The 11,499-nt window shown below is 36.9% G+C and overlaps 1 protein-coding gene across 1 annotated transcript; it reads right to left on the reverse strand.

Annotated features, from left to right (window-relative positions):
* Positions 1-1,525: 1,525 nt before the first annotated feature.
* On the reverse strand, positions 1,526-9,938 carry LOC131774141 (uncharacterized). The gene is made up of 7 exons (XM_059090168.2): positions 9,537-9,938; positions 7,250-7,318; positions 6,066-6,270; positions 5,372-5,513; positions 4,747-4,879; positions 4,001-4,059; positions 1,526-3,630 (listed from the first exon to the last, which is right to left on the reverse strand). The coding sequence occupies exons 1-7, from the start codon at positions 9,754-9,756 to the stop codon at positions 3,604-3,606; spliced, it is 855 nt and encodes a 284-aa protein (XP_058946151.1). The 5' UTR covers positions 9,757-9,938; the 3' UTR covers positions 1,526-3,603.
* Between the last annotated feature and the right edge of the window lie 1,561 nt (positions 9,939-11,499).

Below are 11,499 nucleotides of genomic sequence, written 5' to 3' on the forward strand. Positions count from 1 at the left end.
GATTTTTATAAGAGTCGGTTGATATCTGAATTTAGAACTGTTAAATGAATGAAAATTAATTTAACGTTCGATTTATAACGCAGCTCCTTACCTTAAACGTGGAACGTTCACCTGAGGCTCTCAAAAAGCAACATTGGATTACAAGAGTTTTTTTTTTGTTTTTGAAAGCTTGAGTCAACTGTCGGTCAATTCAGAAACAGAGGGTTGAAATATTTTACTTTCGTGCAAGTTTATTTGTACTTTTATTGTTGACATTAGAAAAAGAAGTTTGTTATTGACAAATTTGATTTCATCAATTTTCAGTCCAACATTGTTGTATCATTAACGTTTTCGAAACTTCTATCAGAACAGTTCTGCTCTTTTTTCGTAACGTCAGTCTGGAGGATTTTTTACCCATAACACAGAAACGTATAGCAATGAATATTTATGCGAAAAGCTGACGAATATTTTAAAGCATTTGTCAATGTAACTTTGATTTTACATTGGACTAGACGGCTATCAGTTTCAATGTTTTTTTAAGTAGCAGAATGGATAGAGATCGGAAAGGAAACTCGACACTTGAAACCTTTGGATTTAGTTTCATTCCTTCTTTTCGCAGTCTGTCATCGCCATCTCTGCGACAGCGAAGATAATCTTTTACAACTTTAATAAGATCAGGTTATGGCGTTACTTTAAATCGAAACCTGTCTGAATTCCTCAAAACGCCAGCTGGTTGACTAGCAACGGTTCCTGGTAATTTTACCGCGTAAGTTTTTTGCTTGCTTTACTTGCACATAAAGATTGTGAATTGATAGTATCTTTCTAACAATGGAGTATGTCTCGTGCAGGAGAAACTTCAAGCTCTCAAAATGATTTTCAATGTTTCTGTCAAAATGACAGCGATTGTGTTGGCCTGCAGCGCTCAGTATCTTCTTGGTGAAAATAATGGGTGCCATTTTGCTTTTAACAGCAGGGAAAGGCTGGAAAGAGAAAAAAGATTGTACCAAGGGGGTGAGCGACGGTCAAAAGGAGGGAGAGAGGAGTGGGTGGGGCAATAGAAATTACCCAGTCTCCTCGCCTTTCTCCTGTCTCTCCCACACCGTCCACTCTTACCATGGTCTAAAATCAAACACAGCCTCTCGATAGCGTATACGCTATGAACGCACTAAGACAACGAAAAGTAATATCTAGAGCTGCGTATTATACTCGATTTCTATAAATAATCATTTGAAAATATTCACCGCAATCTCAGACGTTGCTTTTCATAATAACATTTTTATTTCCCCCAAACTATTTCCTATTCGTGATGACTAAAAAAATTACCACTATCAAAACTCGAGGCGATATGAGAATTCACTTTCATTTAAAAACTAATTAGGAGCTGCCTCTCAAATTACTCAGCATTGCACTTCAATGTTTAAAATGGTTATGAGCGTATTAGGTTTCCTTTCACACTTCTAAACGGAAACGCACAGCGATTATGATGTGATGCAAGCAAGATTTGGTACAAGTTCCTGATATATTTATATTTAGTAGATCAAGGGAAACAGCATAACACTCTTATAAGCAAATCATGAAAATGGTCGAGCGAAAACCGGAGCGAGGTATTTGGGAAAACTCTCTCCAGCCCTTCTCTCCATTTTCATGCTCGATCGAAGGCAATAGTAGTTCATTATAATTCTCATATTTTTAAATTTCTTTTTCAAACAGCTTTACTAATTTTCCTTTGTTACTCAGGCCCGATGTAAGTGTTGGAATTCTCCCTAACTGCAATGTGACCAGTTATGAAAAAAACTTTCACGATGTTAACAAAGTTATCAACTTAGGTAGTTATATTTTTCACGTATTCTCCTAATTAGGATTATAGCGAATGCATGAATAGAACACAAGTCAGTACGAAGAATTCTTTACAATGGGGGCTCAATAGAATTGAGAGGTGTCGAATGTTGTTGATACGGAAGGTGAAGTATGGCTGGATGTTCCAAGTTCTGAGTTATGCGGGAGATGGAGGGATACGCCTCCTGACAGCGTATGCTTTCTGCCTTTTTGATCAAAGAACAGGATATCAGAATCATTCTGTATCTCTCAACGAAGGGTTTAGCTACCTTTAGTTTCGAAAGGGTAAATTCTTCTTGAAATCTTCCATTATTCTCGTTCAGACATGTCTGAGAAACTAATGTACAAATGAAAGAATAAAAAAAATTTCGATGACAGTAATCTGGAACGGCACATCATCGTTCTTTTCCTGCGTTTTGTCTAAAACAGAGTCGCAATTTTACCCGCATCTTGAAACAGGTCTACGGCACAACTCAAAGGGTCAGCGGCACATCCCCTTTATGATTTACAGGACCATCTCCCGCATACTGAACCTACGTAACTTCATCTTCTTACGGGCACGGAAAAGGAATGATAAAAAGGCCGTATTTAAAATGAACGACCTGGTCCAATATACAAAAATAGCGTATACGCGTCTAAGAATATCATGTTAAGTAAACTATATAGCATCTCTACGGAAATGTATATTAAAAAAACAAAAACAAAAAAAAACATGCTGATATATAAAATTATTGTTGGTAAACCATTAAAAACTGTCACCAATTGTCCATAGTTTGAAGAAATCTCGAGAAAAATCTACTTTTAAGGGCTAAGAGAACTTTTCTTCCAAAATGACGTTGAAAATAGTCAAACAAGCAAATAACGCGATACCATTAAGTAAACTGTTTTCGCTGAATGCAAAAGTGCCAAGCGTTATTTCCTTCAGTTTTCATGGTTTTAGGGGTTGGACGGCGTACGGCTGCACAGAAATATGCTTGATATTTCACGCGATTTCGTCAAACCCTCGGACGAATATTTTTGACGGCTACACTACACACCCTGAATAAAATATCCCTTCCAAACTTAAAATTGAGCTCTAAGAATCGTCATTGACGCCTTGAACCCTAAAATATGGGGTATATTTGTAATCCTAACTGTAAGTTTCCTTTTTCTTTCCTCAAACTGAGGGAACTCTCAAATTCTACATGGAAAACTCTCGTATGGTTATGTACAACGTACATGTATGAGCCTTAAGGGAGAAGCAGAGTTACACCTTGACCTCTCTCTCGGCCCAGGTCACCCGTTCACAACTGGCTGATCCCATCACAAGAAACAAACTATGATGAATCCCATCTAATTTCTTTTTTCACTTTCTCTTACTTTGATCCTAAACACTGGTTGGTTTCACTGAATTTAGTTGGAATCATTTTTCGTTTCCTATGATGCGATTGGTTAATTGTGTTTAAGTGGCTCGGTGACAGTAGTGACATTGTAAACGAATCAACAGCGAAAAATCTTACTGAGAAGATTGAAAACTAATATATTTTGTGATTATTTGATAACAAAGGCTTTAATGCTGGAAGTCAGAAGAACATGGTTCTACTGAAACAGCGAATGGAGGGAAAAAACATAGAGAGTTGTAAAATAAAACTAGCAACTACAAATAAAAAAGTTGAAATAAGCATTGAATTATTTGTTCCGTTAGCGAAACATGCACATTGGGCTTAATTACACAATAATCCATAAAAGCTATTGATGATTCAATTCTACTGTGCAGTTGTGTCACGAATGTCGACTTAGCTGTGTTTTTTACTGCACTTCCATATAACAATGCATCTAATGAAAGAGAGAAAAAAAAAAAAAGACAAAGGTGAGTTTATATGACACGTTTTACCCGCTCCACCCTTATTCCAAATTTTGGAGGAGAGGCAACCTAGCAATTCCTACCCAGGTTCCTGAGGTACATATAATCAAGAAGATCGAGACATTGGGGACCCTGGGAAAGGTGAGGTGTTCTCCTTTCAATGTTTGTTATTTACTCAGTTCCTTCTGGACGGGAAGGGTCTTTTGTAAAGGATATATTCAGAGGTATCGTTGATACTGAATAGAGCATTATAGCCTCAATGGATGTTGAGAAAATTAGCTTAGAAAAATCAAATAGAGCGACTTACACAATTTTGTCCTTTTTGGACCGATGAATACTTACCACTAAAAAGAGCAATCCAAGAAACAGGGCCTTATCTTCTGCAGACATAGCCAACATGACTGAAATCAGAAGAGAGAAATGTGGAATGATGTTAAATTTAATTGTCAAGAAGTGTTGGGCCAATAGATCAACACTGTAAATGTCATGGGTGGGTGTGGTGTCATTTTATCAGCATGAAACCCTTAAACTCCCAGAAGTGGTTGACATGAAACTTCTCCCCATTATATCCATGTTGTCCAGTAAAAAGGTATTGAGAATACTCAAACTTGTCAAGTACAAGTTGTTCTCTTGATTTAACACTGAATTCTTGTGTTTAAGTTACAAAGAGATTTGTAGCAACAAGAGGGGAGAATAATTCTTAATTAATTATTAACAATCAGATCTTGGGAGTTAAAACACTAAGATTAGAATTAAGATGTTATTGGGTACAAATTTCCTGACATTTTACCAGTACATGAGAGGTTAAATGCACACTTGTTGGTAAAGAGTGTATTGGTTCTTCTTAAGCTGATACAGCTAAAATAAGTACAAGAACTCTATACAGTACAGTACATTTCAAACTTTCATTTGGTAACAAAAATTCCAGTTAAAAATGCTCTTTGTTCTGACAAAATGATGCAAAATGCAGGTGGGAATCTTCCCACCAACTTTTCGCAGAAAAAGTTGGATAAACTTTGAAAGAAAAATAAATAAAATTTGGCAATTTTGGTTTGCATTACTTTAGCACAATACTGTAAGTGGCTTACATGAGATGCTGACAAAGTCTGGTTCTCCGGTGATACAACAGCTGCAGATACCTCCACAGCAACCTCGCCAGTTGTGTGTGACCTCTCCAATTTGTTGGTGTTCTGATTCTGCTTTGGGGCCTTCTCTCAAAATCTAACAGTTGAATAATAAACAGATCCCTTATTACATGTACTTTTTGATTCAGTAAGTTCAAACAAACTCACAAAACAAATTAAAGCTGTTAAAAAAATTGTCCCTTTTGAACCATTTGACCCAAAAGAGTGACTACATATAGCTTTTAATTTCTCCTTACAATCACATGACCATCACAAGAACAAACTGTGGAAATTATCACCAACTAAAGAAGCTCTTGATTATGGAACATTTTCTCCTTGTTAGCACCTTAGGAAATGTATAGAGAACAGTTTGGAGAGTATGCATACTGATGTTAGGGTGTCAAGGGTTAAATGAAAAAAATACTTTTTGTTGAAACCCACTGTTTGCACATACACTCTGCTTTATAATATAGCATGGATAGTTTTTAAAAGAAACTGCATCGTGGCTAAATATTTAACAGGAATTATTTTAAAAACAAACAAACAAACAAACAAACAAAAACAAAGGAAGGAAGATTATGAATTGCACCTTAAAAACAGCAACGTTATCTCTTTTGCACTCAAAAGGGTAGCATGTAGGCCCTTGCACCTTGTAAATGAGATCTCCTTCATAGTTGTAAACATCAAAATAATATGAAGGTCCCAAACAGCTGCCAAGAGTTTCTCTGGACCTGTAAATGAGAGAAAGATAAACTCAAACAATTGGTATCTTGATATTGGAATCAGTGAATTTTTCTTGCAATAAAATTGTTATTAATCAAAACTATATCAAATTCTTGAACATGATGGGTTATCACCATCGCGATTTGAGCACCAATAGGACAGTGTAGGCATCATGCTTGTAATTGGACAGTGTAATAAGACAGTTAACATGTCATGCTTGTGTAAGTGGACAGAATGTGTCATGTGAGCGCACTGTTGTCCTGTATTTCACTGAGTTATCTGTTTTTTTAAATGAAAACCCATAATGGATGTGTAAATTCTTCTCAAATTTTGTCAAAGTTTTGATTAATTGGTAACAGCTCTTTGTGTTGTCCAATTTTGTCTAATTGTATTTGTGATTAACAAATTGGACTCCTGCTTCAAGGTTGTTGGATTTTGTTTATCACTTTTATGATTACAGACGGAATTGGACTCCACTTGCTCCTATTACCATTACGAATTTCCTTCTATGTGATTTGCTAATTTTGTTTTAAGTAATGCTGTTAACACAGGAAACTTACGCGTGTTTGATGTGTCCTAGAACCTCCCCAGTAGGCATACGTACAGTCATCGAAGGGGCTACCCAAGGGCAGAAGGCAGGACTGTTGAGGCTAAATGGATGCTCAAGTTCCATTATCCAGCTGCTTGTAGCAGTGTTGATGACTTTCATGTAGTAAGGTCTAGAATTGCCAAGGAATGCTTGAATCCAGGGATTGAGTGTTTTGACTGTGAAAGATTAAAAGTAACCATAAAGTAAGGCTCTGTCACAAATAATGATTACCTAATACTGCAATCTAGCGCAATTTTACACCTCTTGCTATCTAGTATTCGGTGACAGACAGTGAACGAAATGAGAAGCAGCACAGCATGCTCTTGTAAACAAAAAATAGAACACGAGCCTTTCCTGTTGACAAGGTTTTTGAAATCTCTAACATCAGTATGCAGGTTCTTCATACTTTTTAATATACATTTCTTATGGAACTTTTGAGGATAATTTTTGTAACAATTAAGAACTTCCTAAGTTCACAATTGTTTTGTTTATTCTCCTGACCTCAATGTCTGCTTCATGGGTGATACTGTTGGGAGAAAGATTACTTGCTTATTACTTTCTGGGGTTAAGGATTTGATAGTTGATTTTTGTCTTGCTTCTTATCAGCTCTAATGCAAAAGAAATCTGGGGATCTTAATCTAAATGTGAAGTAGCTTGAACTTGATTGAATTCTTCGAAGGAGATGAAAGTGTTCTCCAAGAACAGAAAAATTTTACTACTTTTTTCATTCTGAGATTCCAAAGTGAAATCAAATTTTTTTTGAATTGCCCTCAGAAATCCCATATATTGACTTTGTATTTTGGTACATCACACTGCTTATGAACAAGAATGCTAACTACTAAGCTACAGTTGAAAATAGATTAGAAAATATGCCAAGAAAACAACTGCCAGAAGCAATTCTTCTGTCAGTTTAAGTTGATGTAAGAGGAGAGAGGAAGCTACCAGTGGGATGATGGATACATTCATCTCTCTATTCGCAGTTCACAGGCACAGTTGAACTTACAAGAAAATTTGGTTTCATCAACTGTGTTGAGGATATGAATTGAATGATATGAATTTGATAAAACCAAATTACTCAGTTACACCCCCTCCCCCCTCCCAATACAACGCAGTAGTCTCTTTAGAAACTTAACCCCATTTATACACTAAACTTACTTTCTTTGACATCAAACAGCTGATTTCCAGCTCCGTCTTTGATGCTAAAGTCCATACGACCCCACCAAGCTGAAATTGATATGCAGTGTAAACAGTGAGTAAGGTTAAAATGCATAGTTTTCAAGATGCACCTCATGAAACAGTTGTGGGGTAGAGGTAGCATAATCCATCTTCATTTCTGTGAGGAAATCATTGGAGACCACTCAAAAACCAAACACAAAATTTATCCTACAGATCTTTAGCTTACTATGGGAGTGAAAAGTTGCTGTAATATTTCCACAGTTAAGTCTGTGCCTCATAGCAAATTATTTATAAGGTTTTAAGTAATAATGAATGCTTAGTAAATACACTTTGATTGAATGGCATAGAACTTTTGTTATGTGATGGGCTATGTATTAGTTCTTTCACTTAAAAAGTGAGGAATTGAATATTTCAATTGTATGAAGAGAAAGTTATACTTGTCTCTTGATCTGTTTTTTGTGTTTTGTATTTGGTTTTCAATATTAGACCCAATGACAGTTGAAAAGGAAAAAACAAATAGAGTGAAAGGTTAAAAAAACCACCTTTGAGGTTTGGTTGATTATGAGGCTTTAGGAAACTTATCAAAATTAAGATGTGAATATTTGTGTCAGTTCTAAAAGCTATAAGACAGACCCCTCTGTCTTATAGCTGTCTTATTCTGTGAATTGTACATAATGTTTTATTTTGTATAAGACATGTATTCTGAACCAAAATGTTAATAACAAGTTTTCCACATACTCGTAGCCGATGATAAGTGACATGTCAGGGAATTTGACATCTGTCATGTCGATGAAGATAAGAAGAAAATTACTCATTTGAACACTCTTACCTCATGCAACTAATATGTCTGAAGTATGTCCTAAAGAAATACGAGTTCTGTAACAATATAGTTTCCCAGAAGACAGCTGATATCAGAACGTACAATTTAAAACAGCAACAACAAAAACAGCAACAGTGTAAACTGTGTTTTGACGTCCAGACAGTACTTTTCCATTATTAAACTTCACGCGAGTTGGAAACCTAATTTATATATATTAGCATATGCAGACGGCCTTGAATGAGACAGCTTTTTTTTTTTATGAAAAGCATTGTAAGAGGCTGGAAAACTAAACGACTAAAGTTAAATAGCGAAAGCTAAACAAAAGTCTTGTAAACTTCCTGAATTCTATCCAAGCGCAAACAGTTAACTCATAATCCAAACGCTCGTTTATTTGCAGCACCGTAAATTTCAAACAGGAATATACAAAAGTAACGGATAGAATAAGCTATATTTGCCTCTGGATTAAAACATATTCTGATCTCTTAACTTAAGTGGAGTTGAGATTTGTAATGTTCAACTCACGCGAATCCCATGAAAACAAATATGTTAAAATTTTGAAAATTGCTATCGCTCGAAATCAGCATTTTTAATTTGAAGCAAATTAATCGACACTTTGTTAGAAAGAATTCGTGTTTCGGGGTGTACTGTTACCGTCTTGTCACGGATGCGTACCTTACGGTTTATATCTCGTATTTACCTCTGATTTACGAAATCCTCGAAGATCATTAAAAAAAAAAGAGTTGTGTTCGATAAATACATTATGTGATTCTTGAAACTATGACAAATTGATTTGCAACAGTACGGCGTCACTTGTGAGGTCTCCATTTATTGAAGGAATGTTTCCGTTTGAAATAAACTTATCGAGTCGGCGCGACTAATTTTCTCGTGGTCCGTTTTGCTTGCAAACTAATTTAAGCTCTTTTGGAAGTGAAAATGCTTGCGTGGGTGCCTTTCCGCAACATTTCACTTTTAAAAGGCGTGATTCATGTCCGCTCAGATCCCAGATAAGAAATGCTTTGCATGAATGTTCATTCTTGGGCGACTGGTTCGTGTAGATCATTCAAAATTGTTCGAACTTTCGTATCACGCCAGCGCGTCGTACAAAATCAGTTTAAATTGCTGGCAGGACAAGGACTTATTTGATTTTCTGTCGTCGGAGCTAATTTTAGCTCTGATTTTTATTCTTTATGTCGTTAGATAGCACAACATCGAGCGTTAACCGCCGTGAAACTCGACATTAACGCCCAATGTACTCACTGAAACCTAAACAACAACTGTCTGTCGTAAGCTAACCTGCTGAGGGAACTTCTCGGTGATCAGGGAAGATTTTTATAATTCAGTCGCTTTTATTGGTTTGTAGATTCTTTGATTGAAACCACGGCCTCTCGGTGTGCAGCATGTTAAAAGACAGAGCACGAGGCGTGAAACAATTAAACTGTTTTTTACCTTCATCGTCGGTCACATTTTGATGGGCAACTAACTTGCTGACATTCTCAAACACCTCCAAGCCCATCGGAATTGGCTGCCCGTTGTCAGCTCCCTTTTTCTGAGGAGAAAAAACGTCTCCATCGTCTCCTTCGTCGTAGCCACCGATGTACTGAACTGAGCCGGAATACTCTTTTTGGTAGCTAAGTCCTGGTTGATGAATCACGGTTGTGCTCGCCATATTTCGTGCAGTCCGATTCTAAGCTTTCTCACGCGCTCTTCCCGAGCAAGGTTCAAGATCAGGAACTTACGGCACCCAGCTACCTGTCACACAGGGAAGGAGCTGCAGGAAAAGTTGGATCTACGGCCTTCTAAAAACGACGCTTCTCCGACTGGACTCGTAACCAAATGTGCATTTCAAATAAATTTATTCTTTTTTAAGAATTCAAAAGCAAACCAGTAATTTGCAAGTCAATTTTTTTGTCACGCTGCACGCCGATGGGTATCGTGTTGCGTAATGCAAGTATCACGGAAGTCTCTTGCCGAATTTGTGAATGGCTCAGATGCTTCGGATCGTTTCCATTTATCTCATATTTTGGTGGTTAAGAGTTTCAGATAATCGGCTATATTTTTAGCTATGTGGAAGAGGAAGAAAAATTCGCTCTGCTAGGAGACAACGGCCACTTAGCACCGGTCATGCGAAACAAAGAATGAAACTTAAATTACCTTGCAAGCCGCACGAGTTAAGCTGCTGTTGATTTCGTGAAAATCACACCGTCCGTTAACTTCTCATGGGGAAAAAAATTTAGTTCGTTTACAAAAGAGTTGACCTTACGACCTGTAAATTTTATCCCGATAAGCAGACGTCTGTTTTCTGATCAGACGATGGGACACCCCTCGCTCTTAAATAACGACCTTAAGATTTTTGTCTTGTTGAATATTCGTAGAGGAGATCGTGGTTTGATCAATCCTCGATCGTGTGTGCAATGTAACACTTTCTTTGTACTTAATTTGGTACATTTCCCATTTCCCATTTTTTTATATTGATTTTTTACAGGGACACGGCTGAGATATTTAATGAGGGTGGCTGTGGTGTGTGCGTGTGTGTGTGTGTGTGGGTGGGGGTGGGGGTGGGGGGGCTTCATGATCATTCGCGTTGATTCATAGATCCTAGTGGAAAATTGAGTAGAACTGCTTTATTGGGAAAAAATGAAGCACCGTGAGAGAGGTCGACTCAATTTAATCCTGATTATTGTGAATTTATTTCAAAGAAATAGTTAATAGACAAATAAAGAAAATCAAGAACGACAGACCATGGATAAGATTCTGATAAATTCTCCTTGTTCCAGCCATGTCTGCGCACTAAACCAGTTCGTAAAGACTTTGAAGTGGTAAATTTCGATCGATGCTTCCATCTGGTGTTGCAAGATGTAAACAACCGAGAGAATATAATCTGTAATCTCTTGGCAACAAGTAGATTATGAGCACGAGATTTCTATTACGTGGTAATCACGCATAGAGCTCGAGAGCGTTGTTATTGTTATTAGGCAACACTGAAGTCATGCGCATGACTTCAGACCAAATTGTACTCCCAGACATTTAAAAAAACCATTGTATTCATATCAGTATGGAAGCTTAATAAGGCTTAATTTTTGTTCCTTTTTTTTTTCTTTTTTTAATAAAACCGCATTACGTCAGGCTACTCAATTTGATTTATTTACTACCTTACACAGAATAGATGATAAGTAGCATAGCCAATAAGATTAACCAGGATTGTGGGAAGCTTCTGTTGGTTAACCCAACTCAAAATTATTGGATTGTTATTAGAGGTAAAAAAAAAAAGAAAAAAACAAGCAAAAAAAAGACAAACAAAGAAATCTGTAGGATTCCCCACCAGAGACCACGCCCTCCGTTGAGATTGTGCCAAGGTGTCACTTATTGTCGAATAAGTGACAGCTATCGTCTGTAGATGAAAGAATCGAAA

This window comes from Pocillopora verrucosa, chromosome 6, assembly GCF_036669915.1.
Source record: "Pocillopora verrucosa isolate sample1 chromosome 6, ASM3666991v2, whole genome shotgun sequence".
Lineage (NCBI taxonomy): Eukaryota > Metazoa > Cnidaria > Anthozoa > Scleractinia > Pocilloporidae > Pocillopora > Pocillopora verrucosa.

Excerpts from the sequence above, each read along its gene's own strand:
- LOC131774141 (XM_059090168.2), bottom strand. The coding sequence starts at position 9,756 with ATGGCGAGCACAACCGTGATTCATCAACCAGGACTTAGCTACCAAAAA. Across the intron at positions 6,271-7,249 it reads GCTGTTTGATGTCAAAGAAA|TCAAAACACTCAATCCCTGG; the intron begins GTAAGTTTAGTG and ends AATCTTTCACAG. Across the intron at positions 4,060-4,746 it reads AGACTTTGTCAGCATCTCAT|TCATGTTGGCTATGTCTGCA; the intron begins GTAAGCCACTTA and ends TTCTGATTTCAG.